At 51.7% G+C, this 24,405-nt stretch overlaps 2 protein-coding genes across 2 annotated transcripts; both read left to right on the plus strand.

Annotated features, from left to right (window-relative positions):
* Positions 1–2,484: 2,484 nt before the first annotated feature.
* On the plus strand, positions 2,485–3,309 carry LOC136356996 (uncharacterized). The gene has a single exon (XM_066311720.1). It carries the CDS (start codon positions 2,485–2,487, stop codon positions 3,307–3,309), a length of 825 nt encoding a protein of 274 aa, XP_066167817.1.
* A 131-nt stretch (positions 3,310–3,440) lies between these two features.
* On the plus strand, positions 3,441–24,234 carry LOC9272078 (phosphatidylinositol-3-phosphatase SAC1). Its single transcript, XM_066311721.1, has 10 exons — positions 3,441–3,592; positions 3,935–4,016; positions 19,561–19,733; positions 19,861–20,083; positions 20,813–20,889; positions 21,349–21,536; positions 21,818–21,915; positions 22,175–22,308; positions 22,394–22,509; positions 23,846–24,234. The coding sequence occupies exons 1-10, from the start codon at positions 3,441–3,443 to the stop codon at positions 24,232–24,234; spliced, it is 1,632 nt and encodes a 543-aa protein (XP_066167818.1).
* The last annotated feature ends 171 nt before the right edge of the window (positions 24,235–24,405 follow it).

Genomic DNA, 24,405 nt, shown 5'->3' on the forward strand with positions numbered 1-24,405 from the left:
CCTCTCCCTTCCCCCTTGAGTCAATGACCCGTGGGTCCCATTTGTCGGCGCCGCTTTCCCCTTGTGCTGACGTCAGCCCTGGGATGAGTTATTGCGCAATAAATTGATTAAGGGTTTTTCTTTTATAGTAAAAACACAAAGAATCTTCTAAAAATCATAACTAATTCATCCGAGCTCCGATTAAGCCCATTCAAGTCTCAGTAAATTCATAAAAATGTATAGAATCCATTAAAAATGGTTTTGTTTCCTGTTTCAGTAGTCTTATAGCATGTTTTGCTTGTGTGCTTTGTTTGTCGCGTAGATTTCGGCCGTTTCGTCGATCCGCGGTTTCTCGAAGACATTGTTGTGGTCTCATCAGTGCGAGAGCAAGGCAAGTCATGCATTATAATTGATCATATTGTACCCAATTTACAAATGTCCCGCATTTCTATTAAATGTTGCATCGTTTACAATATCATGTGGGATGGGTCCTATTACTCAGCTATATGTTGTCTCCCTTACGCCATTGATAACTTGGGTATTAAAATGACTAGATGTTGGTTTAGGAGATGCTTAACCATGCTTAGTTCACCTAGTACACAAAAGAGGAATCACATTAATGCATAGACTTTGACTTTTGGCATAGCTTTGGATTAGTGCCACCGCATTGGTGTTGGTTAACTAAAATACACTACATGGTGGGCTGTGGGTGCATGGTTTTGCTAGTTGTGCCCATGGCGATTAAGGACCGGTTCGCGGGAAACCCTGGAAGAATTTATCGTGCTTACCACAAGCCAGCGTGGGCAACGGCTAGGCTTGTAGTGTAGCTTTCCTCTAGCCGACGTACACAGGCAAGGGTGGGCGTGATGGAGTTGGGTCGGCCGGGGTGTCCAGTTGATCGGCTTCCGGATTCACCGCGGCACGAAAGGGGGGCTACCCGTTGCCTGCTGGGGACGGGTGCAAACCCTAAGGTGTGCTGCGATCGGTTAGAGGGGGTTATGCGAAGGGTCCTGTTACGGCCTCTTTCCGGTATGTCGTGGTGACATGTCGGCGCACGGTAACGTGTCGTGGGGCTGTGTCTTGTGGGTACAGTTGTACACCACTTATCAGAGTAAAACTATTCGAATAGCCGTGCCCGCGGTTATGGGCGGTCGACCAGATTCACCGTGATTAGTCTCACCCTTAGTTAGCTAATGAACTGGTTAGTTCAGATGGTGGTTTGGGCCTGTTGCAACGTGGTGTAGCGTTGGACAGTGATCGGTTAACATTGATAAATCACTACAGCTGTTTTACTGCTTTCAACTTCTGCTTTTAAATGCCTGCTTTATGCAAATGAACCTTTAGCCTCCCTTGGATATACCATGCATCATACCTCCTCTTCTGGTATGACTTGCTGTGTACAGTGGGTAGTACTCAGTCTTGCTCTCTTTTCCCCCACACCAGAGTTGAAGTCCTTCTCAGTTGAAGATGTCTCGAAGCAGTTGGTTTCGTCGCTGCCATCAAGGATGCCTGTGGAATGGAGTCGCCTCGCTGCAGGAGTCAAGTCTTCAGGCTTAGCTCGCTTTTATCTTTTCCGCTGCATTTGTAATCTTTTACATTTTTGTAAGACGTGGATCTGTATGTCAACAATTGTCGTTTGTGTACCCTGGCTGGTCCTGGACAAGGGTTCAATGCACATTCAGCTTAGAAATTCTGGGTCATGAATTTCTGGGCGTGACAAGTTGGTATCAGAGCCGACCTTGACCGTAGGACAAGCCAAATGGAAACCCTAAGAGCCCTCTTAAACCTTTTCATCTGCATATGCCTTTTGCACTTGGATTTGGTTTTGGGAAAATTTGGGGTTTGTTCTTTTGATTTGTGGGAAAAATCTTGATCGCTATTTAATCGATTTCTCGGCTAGAGGCAGTCTAGGGTTTTAGTGAAAGTTTATTTCGAGTTTATTCGACAGTCAGTCGGGAATTTGTTAGGTGATATGTACTAAGTCGTGTGTAGGTTCGATGGGCAATTTTATGTGTGTATTATAGCTATGCATCTATTTTGTGCATTAATTTATCGTTTAGTCAGTTGCATTAGCATCTTTGTCTGGGTTCATGAAAAATATTCTACGCATAAAAATCATCATGCTCGGCGAGTTACTTGAGTCATTTGTTGCTTTATTTAATTTGGTTTTGAGCATGTGTTGGTTCCTATCCCTCTGTCCTCTTTAGATGTCAGACCTGTTCTCCGATCGCAAGCGCCACTCCAAGCTTCAGAGTCGTCGCCTTTAGCCTTAACGTTTTCTTAGTTTGGCTGCTTGCTAGTTTCTGTGTTTAGGTTTGTTGCTTGTGGGTTGGTCGGCGGTCGATATCATGTGTTAGTGGTATGACTGCCTTAATTAGGAGTTGTTTGCTTCCTTTTCAGTGTTTTAATCAAGATTAAGATAATTGCACTTAAATTTATAAGAAAGATTAGTTTCCGAGCCATCTGTTTTCTTCCTTTCTCTTTTTTCTACCTATCCTCGTCCAAATGGTGAAGACAGGGAATGATCCCCGTGACTCCAATGACGCCAGGGGCAGCGAAGAGCAGACCGATGGAGCTCATATCAGTGGTGCATCTGACAGCAGTTCATCTCCATCGCCCGAGAACCCAACGGTCACTCAGATAATGACAATGATGATGCAACAGATGCAACAACATCACCATCAGATGTTGCAGCAGGCGCAGCAGAACCAGCAGTTGGGTCCATCACACCTGTCCAAACTGTTAGACTTTCTTCGTATCCAGCCACCCACTTTCTCAAGTACCACCAACCCAATGGAGGCCAACGACTGGCTCCGTGCTATTGAGAAGAAGCTGAACCTTCTGCAATGCAGCGACCAAGAGAAGGTTGCTTTTGCTACACACCAGCTGCAAGGTCCCGCTTCTGCCTGGTGGGATAACTGCGTGGTAACCCGTCCAGCTGCAACGGAGGTTACTTGGGCAGAGTTTTGTCAAAGCTTCAGGAAGGCACAGATTCCTGAGGGGATTATGGCACAAAAGAAAAGAGAGTTCCGCACGCTCCAGCAAGGAACCATGTCAGTTACAGAGTACATGCATGAGTTCAACCGCCTTGCGCGCTACGCTCCTGAGGACGTGCGCACCGATGCCGAGAAGCAGGAGAAGTTTTTGTTTGGTCTTGGTGATGAATTGACCAACCAGCTGATCTCCGGAGTCTATGAGGACTTTGAGAAGCTTGTGGACAAGGCTATCCGTCAGGAAGAGCAGCGCAACAAAATAGACCGAAAAAGAAAGGCAGCTCAGATCAGCTTTCCTCAGGGGAACAATCAGAAGCCTCGCTTCATGACGGGATAGCTAGGTGAGCCTTCCACCCTGATCGTCCGTCAGCACATCCTTACCACCCGAGTAACTTCAACAACGACTACAACGGTGGCAGTCACAACAACAATAAGCAGCACAACCACAACTCGACTTCACCCCCATTAATGGCACCAGCTCAGTTAGATCCGCCAGCTATGTCAGCTCAGTCAAAACAGCTCAAGAAGGAGTCTGCAGGAAAGCCAAGACCCTGCTTCAACTGTGGCAAGCACGGCCACTTTGCTGGCAAGTGTCCGAAGCTGAAGCGCATTGGACCTAGGTTCGTCTAGGCCCGCGTCAATCATGCGTCTGCAGAGGAGGCACAGGCAGCACCAGAGGTCGTGCTGGGCACGTTTCCGGTGAACTCATATCCAGCAACAGTTCTCTTTGATTCAGGTGCCTCGCATTCTTTCATTTCCAAGAGATTTGCTGGGACACATGGATTATCAGTAGTGGGACTTAAAATACCGATGCAGGTTCATACCCCTGTAAATGACATGAAGACAGCACACTACTGCCTCTCAGTGACTATAGAGATCAAAAGGTTACCATTCCTATCCAACCTCATCCTTTTGGAATCCAAAGACCTAGATGTCATTCTCGAAATGGATTGGTTGACCAGACATAAGGGAGTGATCGACTGCGCAAGTCGCACCATCACCCTAACCAACGACAAAGGAGAGAAGATCACCTTCCGTTCTCCGGTATCGCAGAAGTCTGTAGCGAGTCTGAATTAGGCTGCTACGGAGGAACAGACAAAAATAGCGGAAAAAAATCCCAAGAAGTTGGAGGATATACCTATAGTACAAGAGTATCCTGAGGTGTTCCCAGAAGACCTCACTACAATGCCACCGAAGAGAGAAATCAAGTTCCGGATTGATTTGGCACCCGGGACTGCTCCAATTTACAAGAGGCCGTATAGAATGGCAGCTAATGAGCTAGCAGAGGTCAAGAAGCAGGTTGACGAACAGCTGCAGAAAGGGTACATCCGACCGAGTACTTCACCTTGGGGTGCTCCGGTAATCTTTGTGGAGAAGAAAGACAAGACCAAGAGGATGTGTGTTGATTATCGCGCCCTTAATGAGGTCACAATCAAGAACAAATATCCGTTGCCAAGAATTGATGACCTGTTTGATCAGCTAAAAGGAGCTAAGGTGTTTTCCAAGATAGACCTGTGATCAGGCTATCATCAGTTGAGAATTCGGGAAGAGGATATTCCCAAGACAGCCTTCACCACTCGGTATGGGTTGTTTGAGTGCACGGTTATGTCATTTGGACTCACCAATGCACCGGCTTTCTTCATGAACTTGATGAACAAAGTGTTTATGGAGTTTCTTGACAAGTTTGTCGTGGTGTTCATTGACGACATACTTATTTATTCAAAATCAGAAGAGGAACATGAGCAACATCTCTGTCTGGTGCTCGAGAAATTAAAGGAGAACCAGTTATATGCCAAGTTCAGTAAGTGTGACTTCTGGTTATCAGAGGTCAAATTTCTCGGTCACGTCATTACTGCTCAAGGTGTGGTAGTGGATCCATCGAATATGGAGTCAGTTACAAAGTGGACCCCACCAAAGACAGTTTCTCAGATTCGGAGTTTCCTTGGACTTGTGGGCTATTACCGTCGGTTCATTGAAAATTTCTCCAAGATTGCCAGACCCATGACACAGTTGCTAAAGAAAGATGAAAAATTAAAGTGGTCAGCTAAGTGCAACCAAAGTTTTGAAGAACTTAAGAAGAGGTTAGTATCTGCGCCAGTTCTAATCCTGCCAGACTAGACGAAAGACTTCCAGGTTTACTGTGATGTATCTCGCCAAGGGCTAGGATGTGTTCTGATGCAAGAAGGCAGAGTGGTCGCTTACGCCTCGTGGCAGTTGCGTCCACGCGAAAGCAATTATCCTACTCATGATCTTGAGTTGGCAGCAGTGGTTCATGCTCTGAAAATCTGGCGGCACTATCTTATTGGAAACCGCTGCGAAGTCTACACTGACCACAAGAGTCTGAAGTACATCTTCACTCAGCCCGATCTGAACCTACGTCAGCGAAGATGGCTGGAGTTGATAAAAGATTATGACATGGGGATACATTATCATCCAGGCAAAGCAAATGTGGTGGCAGACGCTCTGAGCAGAAAGAGCTATTGCAATGCAGTATGTACCGAAGGCATGTGTGACAAATTGCAGCAAGATCTTGAGCACCTAAATTTGGGCATCGTGGAACACGGGTACGTAGCTGCCCTAGAGGCACGGCCTACGCTCGTGGATCAAGTCAGAGCAGCTCAGGTAAATGATCCTGAAATAACTGAGTTGAAGAAGAATATGAGGGTTGGAAAAGCCCGGGATTTCCACGAGGATGAGCATGGCACAATCTGGTTGGGAGAAAGATTGTGTGTACCTGACGACAAAGAATTTAAGGATCTGATACTCACAGAAGTTCATCAAACTCAGTATTCAATTCATCCCGGCAGCACCAAAATGTACCAAGACTTCAAAGAAAAGTTCTGGTGGGTCAGCATGAGAAGGGAGATAGCCGAATTCGTCGCACTCTGCGATGTTTGTCAGTGAGTCAAAACAGAACACCAAAGGCCCGCAGGATTGCTTCAACCTCTTGAGATCCCGGAATGGAAATGGGAAGAGATTGGAATGGATTTCATAACAGGTTTGCATAGGACGTCAGCAGGGCACGATTCAATCTGAGTAGTCGTGGATCGACTCACCAAAGTTGCTCATTTCATTCCAGTGCACACTACCTATACTGGGAAAAGATTGGCAGAGCTTTACCTTTCAAGAATCATGTGTTTGCATGGGGTACCTAAGAAGATTGTATCTGATCGAGGAAGTCAATTCACTTCAAAGTTCTGGCAGAAACTGCAAGAAGAATTGGGGACTCGTTTGAATTTCAGCACGGCTTATCATCCGCAAACAGATGGTCAGACCGAGCGAGTAAATCAAATCTTGGAAGATATGTTGTGAGCTTGTACACTTGACTTTGGTGGAGCTTGGGATAAAAGTCTGCCTTATGCGGAATTCTCTTACAACAACAGCTATCAGGCTGACGGAGCGTGGGGCTCCTCACCGGGAGACCGCGCAGGCCCCCCTTTGCCGGTTCGGCCGGGGACTCAGGGTGAGATTCTAAGCTCTCTGTATGTGGAAGGTTCGCGAGACAGGAAACACACAAGACACGGGCGATGTATACAGGTTCGGGCCGCTGAGAAGCGTAATACCCTACTCCTGTGTTTTGGGAGATCTGTGTATGAAGGAGCTACAAAGTATGAGCCAGCCTCTCCCTTGTTCTGGGTTTCCAATCTGGAAAAGTCCAGTCCCCCATCTCAGTGGGCAAGGTCCTCCTTTTATATCTTAAGGGGATACCACATGCACCCTTTCTCTCTTTTTTGTGGGGACTTACCCCACCTTTTCATAAATGGACGGAGATTTGTATAGTTGCCATCCGAGTCACCTTCTGATGAGACGGCCCACAACTACCTCCACTTTCGCCGGGAGCAGGTGTGTCGTGGAATCGTGGCTGTCTGCTGACGACATGACCGGTGTCAGACCAGTCACGTCGGTCATTCTTGTCCACCACGTGTCAGCTTAGCAATCTACATGTTCGCCCTTCTTCACACAACATCTTGCCTGTAATGGTTAGGATGAAGCCTGGCATATATCTGACCAGGACTAACGTGCCATCTCTGGGAGGTAACACGCTAGCTCCAGCTGGGGACGAGCGCCTAGAAGCCCTCGTCCTGACGGGATGGGGCGAGGCGTGCGTCAGATTGCCTGTCGCCACCTAACCCGCGATCTGACCGGTCTGTGACCGGTCACAGACCGGATAAACGAGTGCACTGCACTGCGTTACATGCGGCGTGACACGCTCAGCCAAACCGCAATAAATGTGGTTAGGTGAGCCCCACTGTGCTCACCTAACCCATACACGCGGAGCAAAAACCCACGAGGGGTCGGGGCGCCTCGGCCCTCGGGGCCGAGGCGGGTGCGGCCCGACCCCCTCGGGGGGACTAAGAGGAGGGCGAACACATCACCCTCGGGCCCGACGTCCCTCGGGGGTGCCAGGCCACGTGTGCGATTGTGTCTGCCTCAAACCTCTAGTCATGATACTCCTGATCCCATGTCACCGACAGTAGCCCCCGGCGTTATGCCAGGGCGATCGCCCTCTTTAAGGGAAACGGTCGGGCGTGACGCCACTCCTAAGGCCTGGTAACAGGTGGGACCGGTCTCCACAATTGGGCAGAAACCCAACGGTCACAAACCACGCACATCGGCAATGGTAACTCGGCTGTCAACAATGAGCGGTCTCTTCAAGACTGCCACATTACTTGAGTAGCACACGAATCTGGACATGGCGATTCGTTTCGTCTGGAGATATGGTAACGTCGCTTCGGTCGGCGAGCGTAATTAACGCGCGCACGATATGATCTATCTCGACTGCCACAACCGCATATCCACCTCATGCGCCGCAAGCGGGCGAATGGGATTAGTGGAAGCGTGGGCGCGAGAAACGAGGGGGCGAAATAGTGGGCGCGAGAAGCGAGGAGCCGGACACAGCGTTGGCAAGAGTATAAAGGCACTGAGGAAGGGATCTGTTTCCTTCCTTTCGCCATTATTCCCCTTGTCTTCGCCGCTTGCGCCCTAACTCCTTCTTTCCTGTGCCCTACCTTCGCCACACGCGCTCGCTCTTAATCTTCTCTTCCTCCGGCGCCATGGCACGGGGCTCCGCTCTGCTCGATGGTAGCGTGCTGCCGCCTTCCCGCATCGTGAGCGAGAGGCAGGCTGGGCTGTCGCGCCGCTTCATGCCGGAATCTGCCACCGGCCGGGAGATAGTCACGCTGGGCGAGGGACGCCCGGCGCCAGACCACCCGGGGCGGTCCGTCTTCTTTCTCCCCTTTGCAATGGCAGGGCTGGTTCCGCCATTTTCTTCTTTCTTCATGGATGTTCTGGAGTTCTACGATCTCCAGATGGCGCACCTCACCCCCAACGCGGTGATGACATTGGCCATCTTCGCGCATCTGTGCGAGATGTTCATTGGGGTGCGCCCATCTCTTCGGCTGTTCCGGTGGTTCTTCACCGTGCAGTCGGTGTCGCCGCCATCGGTAGTCGGTGGCTGCTACTTCCAGCCACGGGGGCCGGTGCTGAACCGCTACATCCCCTGCGCCCTCCGCAAGAAGTGGGACGACTGGAAGAGCGACTGGTTCTACACTCCCCTCGCCGACGAAGCGCGCCTCCGACTTCCGAGCCAGCCCCCGGCGCAGGCCTCCAGCTGGTGGGCGCCGGTAGATCTAGGGGATGGCTATGACGCCGTCCTCGACCGCCTGGCGGGCCTGCGATCCCAGGGGCTCACAGGGGCCATGGTGTACGGCGACAGTGAAGACGAGGCCGGCGATCCGGGCGCATCGGATTGAGCCCCCAGACCCCCGCCATTCTTCAGTTTTTTCTTCTTTTCTTTCTTCTAAGGCCTTCGGGCCTCTTTTTTGTATAGATCAACTTAATCTGTAATAAAAAATGAAGAAATTTTTGTGTTAATTTCATCTTGCTGTGAGTATGAGATGAGGATGATCTGTGCCGTGGTCCTTTTGTGTCTTAGCTTGAATAAGGGCTTGTGCCCAGGTTCTGGTCCTCAAAAGGCGTGGGTCGGGGCTAGTGCCTGGGGAGATCCACATGTCGAGACTGGCCAGGCCGGGAACGTGGTGACCGAGGGTTATGGGTGACCCGATTGTGGGTTTTTGCCGATTCCCCCCCGGAGTTCACCACGCCTCGGGGCACGGCTCGGTTCTGGGCCCCGTTTGGCGATTTTAGCCGACCCGAGCCCCCGAGGGCAGGATTGAGCACGAGTGACCTATTTCAAGTCAAGATTCTTCAAAAGGAAAAAACAGCACAGATACAGCCTTTAGGAAATTGAAACTGCTTTTATTGAAATACTGAAAAAAAAGAAATAAGAATGTGCATGTGTGGCAGCCCCCGGCCAACCCTACACGCCCGAGGGGGTGCGGGGTTGGCCCGAGCCCGAAACCTGACACCCGACCCCCCCCCCTCAGGGGTAGAAGCGACGAAGGTGTTCGATGTTCCACGGGTTAGGCAGCTCAGTGCCGTCGCCCGTGGCCAGCCGTATGGAGCCCGGCCGGGGGACGCCGACCACTCGATACGGACCCTCCCACATTGGTGAAAGCTTGCTCAATCCAGCACGCGTTTGGACGCGGCGTAGGACGAGGTCGTCGACGCAGAGTGATCGGGCCCGGACGTGACGCTGATGGTAGCGCCGCAGGCTCTGCTGGTAGCGCGCGGCTCGGAGGGCCGCGCGCCGCCTTCGCTCTTCCAAGTAGTCGAGGTCATCTCTGCGAAGCTGATCTTTTCAGCCTCGCAATACATGGTAGCCCGAGGAGACCTCAGGGTGAGCTCGGATGGGAGAACCGCTTCCGCGCCGTAGACGAGGAAGAAAGGCGTTTCCCCGGTTGCTCGGCTTGGTGTAGTTCGGTTTGCCCAGAGCACTGCTGGCAACTCCTCGATCCATGAATCGCCGTGCTTCTTGAGTATGTTGAAGGTCTTGGTTTTAAGGCCTTTGAGGATTTCCGCATTGGCGCGCTCCACTTGGCCATTGCTTCTGGGGTGGGCAGGTGAGGCAAAGCAGAGCTTGATGCCCATGTCTTCGCAGTAGTCGCCGAAGAGTTCACTAGTGAATTGGGTGCCATTATCCGTAATAATACGGTTAGGCACTCCAAACCGGGCCGTGATGCCCTTAATGAATTTAAGTGCGGAGTGCTTATCGATCTTGACGACCGGATAAGCCTCGGGCCACTTAGTGAACCTGTCGATCGCGACATACAGATACTCAAACCCGCCCGGGGCCCGCCTAAACGGTCCCAGGATATCGAGTCCCCAGACAGCAAATGGCCACGAAAGTGGTATGGTCTGCAGGGCCTGGGCCGGCTGATGGATTTGCTTGGCGTGGAATTGACACGCTCTACATCGCCGGACCAGGTCGACCGCATCATTAAGAGCTGTCGGCCAATAGAAACCCTGGCGAAAAGCTTTACCAACCAAGGTGCGCGAGGCGGAGTGGGCTCCGCATTCGCCTTCATGGATATCGGCAAGAAGCACAACGCCTTGTTCCCGAGGAATGCACTTCAGGAGGATTCCATTAGCCGCGCGCCGATAGAGGGTCCCTTCTACCAGCACGTAGCGTTTGGAGATGCGATGGACGCGTTCACTCCCTTCGCGGTCCTCGGGTAGAGTCTTATCTGTGAGGTATGCTTGGATCTCGGCGATCCAAGCAATCAATCTAAGGGAGTTGGGAGCACTCCCCTCGGGTCCCGAGGCCTAGACTCCGACAGGCCTCGGGGGCCGGTCAGGCGCATCCGTCTCCCCTAAGGGGTCGGGTCGCGCCGACGGCTGGGCAAGCCTTTCTTCAAAGGCGCCCGGTGGGGTCTGGGCTCGCGAGGACGCGAGCCGTGAGAGTTCGTCGGCAATCATGTTATCCCGTCTGGGCACATGCCGAAGCTCAATCCCGTCAAAATGGCGCTCCATACGCCGTACTTGGCGCACGTAGGCGTCCATCTGCGGGTCAGAGCACCGGTACTCCTTACAGACTTGGTTAACGACCAGCTAGGAGTCGCCTAACACCAGGAGGCGGCGGATCCCCAGTCCAGCTGCCACTCTTAGTCCGACAAGGAGTCCCTCGTATTCTGCCATATTATTGGTCGCTCGAAAGTCGAGGCGGACCAAGTATCTGAGGACGTCTCCGCTCGGAGAGGTCAACGTGACCCCCGCACCGGCGCCCTGAAGAGACAGGGAGCCGTCGAACTGCATCACCTAGTGGGCGGTGTGAGGCAGCTGCGAGGGGTCCGTGCTGGCCTCGGGGATCGAGACGGGCTCGGGAGCCGGGGTCCACTCTGCCACAAAATCGGCGAGGGCCTGGCTCTTGATAGCGTGGCGTGGTTCAAAGTGCAAATCGAACTCAGAAAGTTCGATTGCCCATTTCACCACCCGTCCTGTACCCTCTCGATTATGCAAGATTTGACCGAGGGGGTAAGACGTAACTACTGTGACCCGATGCGCCTGGAAATAATGGCGCAGTTTCCTCGAGGCCATCAGAATAGCGTAAAGCATCTTTTGGGCCTGAGGGTATCGGGTTTTGGCGTCCCGGAGGGCCTCACTAACAAAGTAGACGGGCCACTGCACCTTTCGGTGGGGCCGATCCTCTTCGCTAGGGGCCGCATCCCTGGGGCACTCTTCGTCCAAGCAGCCTCGCGGGGCGCACTTGTCTTCTGTGCTGATGACCTCGGGGTCGGAGGATAACAGGGGCGGCCTTCCCACAGTGGCTTCGGGGCCGTCCTGGGGGCTCGGGGGCTCCTGGCGTCGTCGGACAAGCGGGCAAAGGGCCAACTCCGGTCGTCAGGGGCCTTAGGCCTCCGTTCGGCTCGGGGGCCTTTTCTCCCTGCTCTTTCCCGGCTCGAGTCAGCACAGGGTTAGCCTCGGGGTCGAAGGGCGATAGGTGCGGCCTTCCCACAGTGGCCTCAGGGCCTTCCTGGGGGTCGGGGGCTCCTAGCACCGTCTGACAAGCGGGCAGAGGGCCAACTCCGGTCGTCGGGGGCCTTGGGCCACCGTTCGGCTCGGGAGCCTCTCCTCCCTGCTCTCTCCCGGGCCAAGTCGGCACAGGGTAGGGAAGCATGAAATGAGAATTGTTCTCATCGCGCTCCACAACCAATGCCGCACTAACTACTTGCGGGGTCGCCGCTAAGTAGAGTAACAAGGGCTCGTCTGGCTCCGGGGCGACCAGAACTGGGGGAGAGCTTAGATACGCCTTCAACTGGGTGAGGGCATTTTCGGCTTCCTTCGTCCAGGTAAACGGTCCGGAGCGTTTGAGAAGCTTAAATAAGGGTAACGCCTTCTCTCCCAGCCTCGATATGAACCGACTTAGGGCGGCCATGCAACCGGTGACGCATTGCACATCCCTAAGTTTCCTGGGGGGGTGCATCCGCTCTATAGCCCGTATCTTCTCGGGGTTGGCCTCAATGCCTCGGGCAGAGACCAAGAACCCTAGAAGCTTGCCCGCAGGTACACCGAACACACACTTATCGGGGTTTAGTTTTATGCGGGCGGAGCGGAGACTCTCAAAAGTTTCCGCTAGATCTGAGAGTAACATTTCCTGGTTGCGCGTCTTTACAACCAAGTCATCGACATAAGCCTCAACATTACGTCCTAATTGGCTACCCAAAGAAATTCGAGTAGTACGTTGAAAAGTAGGACCTGCATTCTTTAACCCGAAGGGCATTGTCGTATAACAATAGGTTCCTATGGGGGTAATGAACGCAGTTTTTTCCTCATCCTCCCTAGCCATGCGAATCTGATGGTAACCAGAGTATGCATCTAGAAAACACAAAAGGTCGCACCCCGCAGTAGAGTCGACAATCTGATCTATGCGAGGCAGGGGGTAAGGATCCTTAGGACATGCCTTGTTAAGGTCGGTGTAGTCGATGCACATCCGAAGCTTGCCGTTCGCCTTGGGAACGACCACCGGGTTCACCAGCCACTCCGGATGGATGACCTCACGGATGAATCCGGCCTCCAGAAGTCGCGCCACCTCCTCGCGGATGAAGGCTTGACGTTCCGGGGCCTGCCGCCGCACTTTCTGCCGGACCGGCCTTGCGCCCGGCCGCACGGCGAGACGGTGCTCAATCACCTCCCTGGGGACCCCGGGCATATCCGCCGGTCTCCATGCGAAGACGTTAGCGTTTGCCCGCAGGAAGGAGACGAGCGCGTCTTCCTATTTGCCGTCCAGAAGACCACCGATCCGTGTGGTCTTGGATGGGCCGTCGCCCAGGGCAACCTCCTTGACCGGGACCTCGTCGCCTGTGATCATCCGCTGCCTCGGGGTGGCGGGGGCGGAGGCGCCAAGCCTCTCGTCGCCACCCTCGGGCTTGGACGCAGCGGCGAGGTGGTCCGCGCGCTGCTCCAGACAAGCGAGCGCGACTTTGAGGTCGCCATGGACAGAGATGGGGCCACCGGGGCCCGGCATCTTCATCTGTAGGTAGGCGTAGTGAACCGCCGCCATGAACTTCACCAACGCGGGCCTCCCCAGGACCGCGTTGTAGGGCAGACTGAGGTCCGCCACATCGAAGTTCACCCGCTCCGTGCGGAAGTTGGCGGATCCACCGAAGGTGACCGGTAGGTCAATGTGACCTAACGGCCACGTGTGCCCCGGCGTCACACCGATAATTGGCTGGGACAGCCGGAGCACCATCCCCGGGGCCTTGATGGCGTCAAAGGCCGCAGGGGAAAGGATGTTGAGGGCCGCTCCCCCATCAATGAGGACACGCCCCAACTTCACGTTGCAAACGGTGGGAGAAACCACCATCGCAATCTGCCCTCCCCGGGCAACGCACGGTGGGTGGTCGATCTGGTCGAAGGTGAGGGCAACCTCCGACCACCGCGCCCGACACGTCGCCTCATGAGTAGGGGCCGCGGCCAGAAGCTCTCGCTTCATGGCCTTGAAGCTCCGGCGAGAAACGTGAGCACACGCTCCCCCATCGACGGTGGCAATGGTGGCCCCAGGCTCTTGGAAACCCAGGTCATCATCGCCGTCATCGATGTCCTCGGCGGGGGCCTTCTGCTTGGCCTCACTTCGCCGATTACCGGAAGGAACCGCCGGGGATTTGCCCTCTCGGCGCTCCTGCCTCCTCTCCTCCTCCCACTTCCTCGTCCGCTCAGCCAAACTTTTGACTGCACGGCAGTCCGCGAGGTCGTGAAGGGAAGTGTTGTGGACGGTGCACCACTTGCCGGTTGGGCGCTCCCTGTTGGGAGCGCCGGCCTCGTTCTTTTTGCCTCCCGCAGGCCTCCCCTTTCGGGTGGCCCGCGAAGCGCCCTCGACGGCGAGGACATGACCCTCGTCGTCGGTATGGGCTGACCTCTTCTTCCTCCTCCTGTCACGCCGCCCTATCTGAGCGGCGGATCCGGGGGCGGCCGAAGCTGCCACACCGGAACCGGAGGGGTTCCAGGTCCATGCCTCCTCCTTACGAGCCACTCGGTCCGCGAGCTGAAAAAGCTCCCCGGTAGTCTGGGGCTCTTTGGAGGCGATCTTTTCGAGCATGCGGTTGTGCCGCACACCCCCCCTGAACGCGTAAATCACCGCGTGTGCAGGGATGCATGGTATGGTGTTGCGGACTTGACAGAACCGCTGAATGTACGAGCGAAGTGACTCATCATCCCTTCGCTGTACTGCGTGCAAGTCCGCATCCTCACCTGGGCGCGGATATGTGCCTTGGAAGTTCATGGTGAACTGTTGGCACAAATCCTCCCAAGAGTGGACAGACGCGGGTGGCAAGTTCATTAGCCAACCCCGCGCCTGTCCTTTCAGGGCCATGGGAAAGAAATTAGCCATGACCCTGTCGTCACCCCCGGCGGCCTCGATCCCGGTCGTGTAGACCTGGAGAAACTCGGCGGGGTTGACGCTCCCGTCATATTTTTCGGCGATGGTGGGCCGGAACCTTGGGGGCCAACGGACATTCCGAAGGCTCGCCACAAAGGCTCTACAGCCGACACCACCAACCGGGGGCACGGAGGGCTGATCCCCGCGTCCGTGGTGAGGTGACACTCCGGACGAGGAGGCGCCCTCCGTTGCGTGGGGAGCACGTCGGCCATTACGCCGGCGCTCGATACTGATGCGGGCATCCGGTTCCCCACGCAGATCTTCCCGGGTCGAAAGCGTTGACGAAGGAGGGGCGGCCGAATGGCGAACAGCGGCTGCCGCTCGCCGCGCCCTCCGTCTTGACGACGCGGAGCCGGTGGTAGCAGCACCAGAGGCCTTGGTGGCGGAGGACCGCCCACCAGCATCTAGGCGCTGCCGTGCAGTCATGACCAATTTGGCCACATCGTCCAGCCAACGTTGGGCTGGAGACTCCGGGTCATGGGCGACGGGCGGGTGACATAGGAGCGCGCCCGCAGCTTGGAGCGCGCCCTGGGGCGTGCTGCCGTCGCCGTAGACGAGGAGGCGACGCTCCCTATCTCGCCGCCCTTCTCCACCTCCTGTGGGTATCGAAGTCGCGGATCCTTCGGCCCTCTCGAGCGCCTTCTCCCGCCTAGGACTTTGGCGTGGAGGGGGCGGTGGAGTACGAGCTCGACGGCGTGGGTTTGGCTCCCCGTCGTCACCGCTCATACTCGGGGAGAGGTCGTGCGCCTTTGCTGGCTCGGCCATTGGGCTGAACAGGAAAAGCTTGGCGCACACGAAAGAGTGCGAGAGCTCAGAAAATCCCTCGCAGAGCCCCCTACCTGGCGCGCCAGATGACGGAGCGTGGGGCTCCTCACCGGGAGACCGCGCAGGCCCCCCTTTGCCGGTTCGGCCGGGGACTCAAGGTGAGATTCTAAGCTCTCTGTATGTGGAAGGTTCGCGAGACAGGAAACACACAAGACACGGGCGATGTATACAGGTTCGGGCCGCTGAGAAGCGTAATACCCTACTCCTGTGTTTTGGGAGATCTGTGTATGAAGGAGCTACAAAGTATGAGCCAGCCTCTCCCTTGTTCTGGGTTTCCAATCTGGAAAAGTCCAGTCCCCCATCTCAGTGGGCAAGGTCCTCCTTTTATATCTTAAGGGGATACCACATGCACCCTTTCTCTCTTTTTTGTGGGGACTTACCCCACCTTTTCATAAATGGACGGAAATTTGTATAGTTGCCATCCGAGTCACCTTCTGATGAGACGGCCCACAACTACCTCCACTTTCGCCGGGAGCAGGTGCGACGTGGAATCGTGGCTGTCTGCTGACGACATGACCGGTGTTAGACCAGTCACGTCGGTCATTCTTGTCCACCACGTGTCAGCTTAGCAATCTACATGTTCGCCCTTCTTCACACAACATCTTGCATGTAATGGTTAGGATGAAGCCTGGCATATATCTGACCAGGACTAACGTGCCATCTCTGGGAGGTAACACGCTAGCTCCAGCTGGGGACGAGCGCCTAGAAGCCCTCATCCTGACGGGATGGGGCGAGGCGTGCGTCAGATCGCCTGTCGCCACCTAACCCGCGATCTGACCAGTCTGTGACCGGTCACAGACCGGATAAACGAGTGCACTGCACTGCGTTACATGCGGCGTGACACGCTCAGCCAAACCGCAATAAATGTGGTTAGGTGAGCCCCACTGTGCTCACCTAACCCATACACGCGGAGCAAAAACCCACGAGGGGTCGGGGCGCCTCGGCCCTCGGGGCCGAGGCGGGTGCGGCCCGACCCCCTCGGGGGGACTAAGAGGAGGGCGAACACATCACCCTCGGGCCCGACGTCCCTCGGGGGTGCCAAGCCACGTGTGCGATTGTGTCTGCCTTAAACCTCTAGTCATGATACTCCTGATCCCATGTCACCGACACAGGCCAGTTTGCAAATGGCACCGTTTGAAGCATTGTACAGACGGAAATGCCGCACTCCGCTTTTCTGGGATCAAACTAGAGAACGTCAACTGTTTGGGACATAAGTGCTAACCAAAGCAGAGGAGAAAGTTAGGACCGGCAGGGAAAGACTGCGAATCGCCCAGTCTCGGAAGAAGAGTTATGCTGACAACCGCCGAAGAGAAGTCACTTTCGAAGCAGGAGATTATGTGTACCTTCGTGTCACTCCGCTTCGGGGAGTCCACCGCTTCCAGACCAAAGGAAAGTTGGCACCACGCTTTGTGGGACCATACAGGATTTTGGAACACAGAGGTGAAGTTGCTTATCAGTTTAAGCTTCCATCTAATATGGCTGGTATCCACGATGTGTTTCACGTGTCTCAACTGAAGAAGTGTTTGAGGGTACCCGAGGAACAAGCTAGCTCAGAGCAAATCGACATTCAGGAAGATCTGACATATGCGGAGAAGCCGATTCGTATCCTCGAAACCAGTGAGAGAAGGACCAGAAACAAGGTGATCAGGTTTTGCAAAGTTCAGTGGAGCCACCACTCAGAAGAAGAGGCAACCTGGGAAAGAGAAGATGAGTTGAAGGCTGCCCATCCGCACCTCTTCGCCAGCTCTTCCGAATCTCGGGGTCGAGATTCCATTTAAGGGGGGTAGGTTTGTCACGCCCTGAAGTTCTTCTTCCTAGCAAAAATCCAATTGATAAATTATTTTAAGAAATTATTTGTTTAAAGGCAAGAGAGAAACCCTAAATTAATAAATGCAAATAATAATCGGAATCGGCATGTGGATTTTTTCTTGGATCTACATGTCAAAATATGCTAACAGGATTTTTAGTGGAAAAACCTTTTTTCCTTTTTCTTCTTTTCTTTTTCCCTTTTTCCTTTGTTGGGCCGTCGGCCCACTCCTTCCGCGCGCCCGCCCTCCTCTCAGCTGGGCCGGCCCAAGCCGCCTCCCTCCTCTCCCCGGGTCACCAACAGGTGGGGCCCACCTGTCGGCCCTGTCTTCCTCCTCCGGCAACCGCCACCACCGCCGCCAAAACCGTCACGCCACCGCCGCTTTCCCCGCTCCTCCCGCGCCCACTCTGCGCCCCACGCCTCTCCCCACGTCGCCGCCCACGTCCCGCCATTTCCCGCCCTCGCGCGCACCCGAGAATGGGCGGGATTCGATTTGAATCCTCTCCCCACTCTCTCTCCCCACCTCTCCCACGTCGGCGAGAAATCCGGCTGCCTCCCGGCCTCGTCCGCCCCTCCTGAGCCCATATAAACCATCCCCGCACTCCCCTCCACCTTTTTCCTCTTTCCGCCGCTCCCTCCCGTGCCCTCCATCACTCCCGCGCCGCTACACCCATCGCCGCCGCCCTCCAGCCGTGCTCCGGCCGCCGCTAGCCGCTGCTAGGCGCCGTGCGGAGCCTCACCGTCGACGCTGCCGCGCTCACCATCCCGCGAGCCGCCGCGTCCGCTGTCCGCCCGGCCAAACCCGTCGCCGGAGCCCGCATCTCCTCGCACTCCGGTGAGCTTCCACCATTACCTTCACCTCCGGCCGGCTATGCCGTGCGCCGTGGACTCCCTCTCTCCCTCTAACCTATCTCATCGTGTTCCCTAGGTCTCTCCCGATGCCGCCCGCTATTCGCCGACCTCCCTCGTCGCTCGCCGCCCTCGTTCATCGTCGGTGAGGCCCTCCCCTTCCTCTCCTCTCTCTCCGCCGCTCGCCGCTTGCGCGCCGACGCCGCGTCGCGGTGCCGTGTCGCTGCGGTGCCGCCGCTAGCCGCGGTGCCGTCGCGCGCCGCCGCTTGCCGTTGGTCGCCGCCGGTTGCCGTCGCCGGCAACCGCGCATGCCGCCGCCGCTCGCCACGCTTGGCCGGCCAGCCGGCTCTAAAGCCGAGCCGAGCCGACCGGGCGCCTCGCCCCTCCCCCTTGTGACGCTGCCCGGTGGGGCCCACCGGTCGGCACCTCTCCCTTTCCCCTTGAGTCAATGACCCGTGGGTCCCATCTGTCGGCGCCGCTTTCCCCTTGTGCTGACGTCAGCCCTGGGATGAGTTATTGCGCAATAAATTGATTAAGGGTTTTTCTTTTATAGTAAAAGCACAGAGAATCTTCTAAAAATCATAACTAATTCATCCGAGCTCCGATTAAGCCCATTCAAGTCTCAGTAAATTCATAAAAATGTATAGAATCCATTAAAAATGGTTTTGTTTACTGTTTCAGTAGTCTTATAGCATGTTTTGCTTGTGTGCTTTGTTTGTCGCGTAGATTTTGGCCGTTTCGTCGATCCGCGGTTTCTCGAAGACGTTGTTGTGGTCTCATCAATGCGAGAGCAAGGCAAGTCATGCATTACAATTGATCATATTGTACCCCAATTTACAAATGTCCCGCATTTCTATTAAATGTTGCATCGTTTTACAATATCATGTGGGATGGATCCTATTACTCAGCTATATGTTGTCTCCCTTACGCCATTGATAACTTGGGTATTAAAATGACTAGATGTTGGTTTAGGAGATGCTTAACCATGCTTAGTTCAACTAGTACACAAAAGGGGAATCACATTAATGCATAGACTTTGACTTTTGGCATAGCTTTGGATTAGTGCCACTGCATTGGTGTTGGTTAACTAAAATACACTACATGGTGGGCTGTGGGTGCATGGTTTTGCTAGTTGTGCCCATGGCGATTAAGGACCGGTTCACGGGAAACCCTGGAAGAATTTATCGTGCTTACCACAAGCCAGCATGGGCAACGGCTGGGCTTGTAGTGTAGCTTTCCTCTAGCCGACGTACCTAGGCGAGGGTGGACGTGATGGAGTTGGGTCGGCCAGGGTGTCCGGTTGATCGGCTTCCGGATTCACCGCGGCACGAAAGGGGGGCTGCCCGTTGCCTGCTGGGGACGGGTATTATCTGATTTTTGTCACCAAGCGCCGCCAAATTGGTTGCATTTGTGGGCATCCTATTTACTGTATAGATGAGAGCCAGATGATAACCATTCCACACTCATCTGTGCAGACAGATGTTGCAACCTCTAAGAATGAGCTAAGGTGATTCTTCATTTGCCTTCTTTAACGTTTCTTTGTTCATTCATTTCCTCATCTTTTCTGTGCTCCTTTACAGTTTCAACTTGTGGGTACTCGTATAAATTTATTTAACTTAAGGAAATATTAACAAGTACAAGAAACTTCTGGCTAGTGTTGATCTCACCAAGGATTTCTTCTATAGCTACACATACCCCATTATGCAGAGCCTGCAGCAGAATGTTACTTCTGCAGGGATGAAGGAAATGCCTTATGAAAATTTATTTGTCTGGAATACTTTCCTGACACAACCGATTCGGTCAAGGTGCCGCAATACTCCCTGGACAGTAGCACTGGTCCATGGGCATTTCAAGCAGGTTATGTCCAACAAACAATCCACAATTTGGTTTTGCCACTATTCTTGTTTCTGGTGTATACTTCTGCAAAACAGATAACTCATACTATTTAGAGCTTTACGTACTCCCTTGATCATTCCAAGAATGCGTTTGCTTCAAAATGCCTGGGAACTGGGAATTTATCTGTAGAGTCATTCTAGTTATAATGTGGATACCAGATACCGAATACCTACTTATTTACCAGAGTAGATTGCATTCGAAATGAAACGCTTGGAGCTTTATCTGCAAAGTCCTACTAACTTATATTCCTATTTCCCATTTGTTGGAGTAGAACGCTAGGTGAGTTTTGGTATAAGAAAAAAGGTACCACTACGATTTCAATTCCAAAGTTCATTTTCATCAGTATTTTTTTTAAAAAAATCCAACCCATAATAAGAAAAAGGTGCAACTACTATGATGTTGGACCAAGTCTTTGTTGTCATCATATGTCTGTTCCTTACTAACTGTAACTATTATTACTTGAAAACTAAAGGCTTTGGGAGTTGGAAATTGTTGCTTGGTTGATGACTGATGACTGATGAGTGTTGATACTGTAGAGTACTTATTTAGCTTATCTATATTTCTGCCAAAATTATATCTCCCAACTTTCATCTGACCTGTGCAAATATTCATAAATAAATATGCTACAACTATTTTTGAAATTATGCGTACTACAAACTAGCATAATGTATTTTCCATTTGATTTTCCAGGTCAAGCTGTCAATATTTGGCAGGGAGCTAAATGTTGTTCTCATTTCTAGAAGATCACGGCATTTTGCAGGGACACGGTAGGTTGTATGTGCTTTAAGATTTCTGGAAGCCCTTCTATTTGGCGTGTGCTCAGCTCAGTCCATTATGCATACTTGCATCCTCACCCATTGACCTTTTTATTTGATTGCTGTTGACTAATGACAACTTGTGTAAGATTTTGTTTTCATGAATTCATGCTTTACTTTTAAATCAACGCTTGGTGCTCCTCTACTATTTGTTTCCTTACTTTGTGACTGAAACCAAGAAAAATATTGTCTATGCTTTGTTAGTACTCCCTCCGTTTCATAATGTAAGACTTTCTAGCATTGTCTATATTCATATTGATGTTAATGAATCTAGGTATATGCGTGTCTAGATTCATTAACATTTATATGAATGTGGACAATGCTAGAAAGTCTTACATTATAAAACGGAGGAAGTAGTATCTTAGTTTTATTCAATTTGAAATTTTACTACCTTTCTGATGATACCTGTAGGTATTTGAAAAGAGGCGTGAATGACCATGGAAAAGTTGCTAACGATGTTGAAACTGAGCAAATAGTCTTTGAGGAGGAAGCTGGTTCCTGGAAGGGAAGAATGAGTGCAGTAGTACAGATGCGGGGATCGATCCCTCTCTTTTGGTGGCAGGAGGCTGGCCGACTTAGTCCTAAGCCTGATATTATTGGTAAATAGAGTTTTTTTTAAAAAGAAATATCTTGTGACATCTAACATGAAGCCAACTTACCTGGTTTGATTGGAGAATATTCATAAATCAATTCTGTCAAAAAAATATTTATATATGAAAACCAAATTTCCTATCTGACCATGCTTCTATTAGACCTACATGTCAAGCAAACACTCTGAATTTTAACTATTAGACGCTTGTTCAATCTCCTCTGATATGCTTCTAAAATATGGGCATATATAAAATTTCTTGAGAAATCTTAAATTTGTATGTTTCTGCAGTGCAGAGATATGATCCTACATATGAAGCAACTAAGTTACATTTTGATGATGTCGCTCAGCGCTATGGGCATCCTATCATAATACTTAATTTAACAAAGGTATTTGATTTCTTCTTGATTTTGGGATCTCAGCGTGAGTATTCTGTTGCCCTTCCATCTTAAATATGAGACTGATGAACTGAATTGAATAGTTGATCATTGTACACTTTAATTGTTCCATTTTTCCTGAATAAGTCTCATTTGGTCATGATCAATTTGTCGAGGTACAGTGTTGTTTAATCAGTTGTTTCTATATCCAATCTATTGATTTTATGTTTCAATATATTGCTCATCAAGTTTCTTTGTGCTATTTGTGTAGATTTTTGAGAAAAGGCCCCGAGAGATGATGCTCAGGCGTGAATATTTTAACGCAGTTGGATATCTTAATCAAAATGTCCCAGAGGAGAAGAAATTGAGATTCATCCACTGGGATTTCCATAAATTTGCAAAAAGGTTTACATTGGTTCTTGATAAATTCCAAATTTGCTTGAGTTAGCGTGTGTTTCATATGCTAATGGTTCTCCATCTCTTTTTTCAGTAAGTCTGCAAATGTTCTGGGTGTTTTAGGAGGAGGTGCTAGTGAAGCACTGGATCTCACTGGATTTTACTACAATGGAAAGCCAAAAGTTCAAAAGAAAAGGTCAACACAGCTTAGTAGAACTACCTGTTGGCAACTTTTTTGACAAGTTGACAAGCACGATCGCAGCACCTTAAGCCTTGCGGTGATCCTAGAGTCGCCAACCACCTCGATCTAGCAAAAAGCTAAACCTAGATGGGTTTTGATAACTAAACCGGCTAGCGGAGCCGATTTCTAGATAGCTACCCGTCTCGTGGGCAAAACGGAAGGTTTTCAGGACAAACCTACAAAGAGATGTCGCGCTCTCATAGCGGCGGCAGACGGTTTACGGTGCAAACCGACAAAGATGGACAAACTAAGAGAAAACTAAAAGCAATATGAAAAACGATTCGATTGATTGATTGTAGATTGATTTTTTACAATGAACCGGCCATGTCCCTTATATAGGGGTTAGTCTTGCCCTCTACAGGCCCTCCTCCACATCCAACTCGGGGTAGAAACCAAAGGAAACCCGAAACATGCCTTCCCAAGCAAGGAAACTTCGAGACCCGACGAAACAGAGTCGGACTCAGACCTGCCGGTTAGACCGGCCACACACCGCCGGTCTGACCGACCCTCAACCAGCGGTCTGACCGCCCAACACACGGCGGTCAGATCGGCCCACTTCGGAGGAAACCGGTAGACTTCCAAATTTTGGCAATATTTCCTATTTTAATCCTAGGTGCCAAATTTGGGTGTAAACACTACCACCGCAAGGTACCAATATTTCATTAAGTTTACGAGTTCATGTAAAATAAATCTCACTCTCTCTCTCTCTTTTAACCTGGGTGATTTCGATGGCCAAATATAACAAAATTTGTTTTCTACCAAATTCCGGTCGGTTAATGTCCGGTCGGTCTGTTCTTTTGCCAATTGATAAAAATTGCAGAAATTCAAATTTGAAATTTTACAGATTGAGATCACCCCTCACTCTGCCAGTGTTCTGGTTACTGCTTGGATTTTATCCTGGCATTCACACACTAGTGTCATAATTGTGGTAGTAAAAAGGCCAACATCAGTAGCTCACAACCAGTAGTGTTAGCACCTTACAAGTGTTACGAATCCAGCAATTTGATGGTATTGCTGCATGGTCCAACTGTAGGTGCGTGGTAAGTTAGATTTGCTTGTGTAAAGTGAGTTGTGCAGTGGTGCTAATGTATAATTCTTATTGAGCCAAACATTCTTTTAACTAAAAGGAGAATCCAAAAAATAGTACCTCAATGTAATCCTTTTACACAGTGAGAACTGAAGTGTAAGCCTGCCACATGAGCTTAGGGTGTCAGATAATGCCATACTTGCTGTGGCGTCCAACTGTCCAAATTATGTTCAAAATTAGAAGTGCACATTTTGTGTTCAAAATCAATATGTTATGAGCTGACGATATTTCCCATATTTCTTTTCACAGGGATGGTTCCATTGATACAAGAGCTAGTTCTGGAGACCTTCCAAGGCTTTCGAGTAATGCAGATTCACTTGGTCCCACTGCTTCTCAAGATATAAGAAAAGATGACAGCAAACAAGAACTTCTTGGTGATGGTCCTTGTTATCAAACTGGAGTTCTTCGTACGAATTGCATGGATTGCCTGGATCGTACAAACGTTGCTCAGTATGCTTACGGCCTTGCTGCTTTGGGAAGGCAGCTTCATGCAATGGGAGCGACTAATGTTTCAAAAATCCACCCAGATAGCAGCATTGCTTCAGCTTTAATGGATTTGTACCAGAGCATGGGTGATGCACTTGTAGGATCGAATCACAAGAACTAAGCCAACCAGAGGAGGGGTGAATGGTTGGTATACCCAAAAACCGAAAACTTTTAGCGGAAATAAAAGTTACCCTCGAAATCGACGGAGATCGGTCTGACCGAGATTGATCTGCCGGTCTGACCGAGTGGATGCCGCCGGTCTGACCGGTGTTGAATCTCCGGTCTGACCGGT

The sequence above is a fragment of the Oryza sativa genome, chromosome 6 (assembly GCF_034140825.1).
Source record: "Oryza sativa Japonica Group chromosome 6, ASM3414082v1".
Classification (NCBI taxonomy): Eukaryota; Viridiplantae; Streptophyta; class Magnoliopsida; order Poales; family Poaceae; genus Oryza; species Oryza sativa.

Coding starts and splice junctions, on each gene's coding strand:
- LOC136356996 (XM_066311720.1), top strand. CDS start 2,485: ATGGTGAAGACAGGGAATGATCCCCGTGACTCCAATGACGCCAGGGGC.
- LOC9272078 (XM_066311721.1), top strand. CDS start 3,441: ATGGCACCAGCTCAGTTAGATCCGCCAGCTATGTCAGCTCAGTCAAAA. Junction 21,916..22,174: donor TAATACTTAATTTAACAAAG/GTATTTGATTTC, acceptor CTATTTGTGTAG/ATTTTTGAGAAAAGGCCCCG. Junction 22,510..23,845: donor GAAAAGGTCAACACAGCTTA/GTAGAACTACCT, acceptor ATATGTTATGAG/CTGACGATATTTCCCATATT.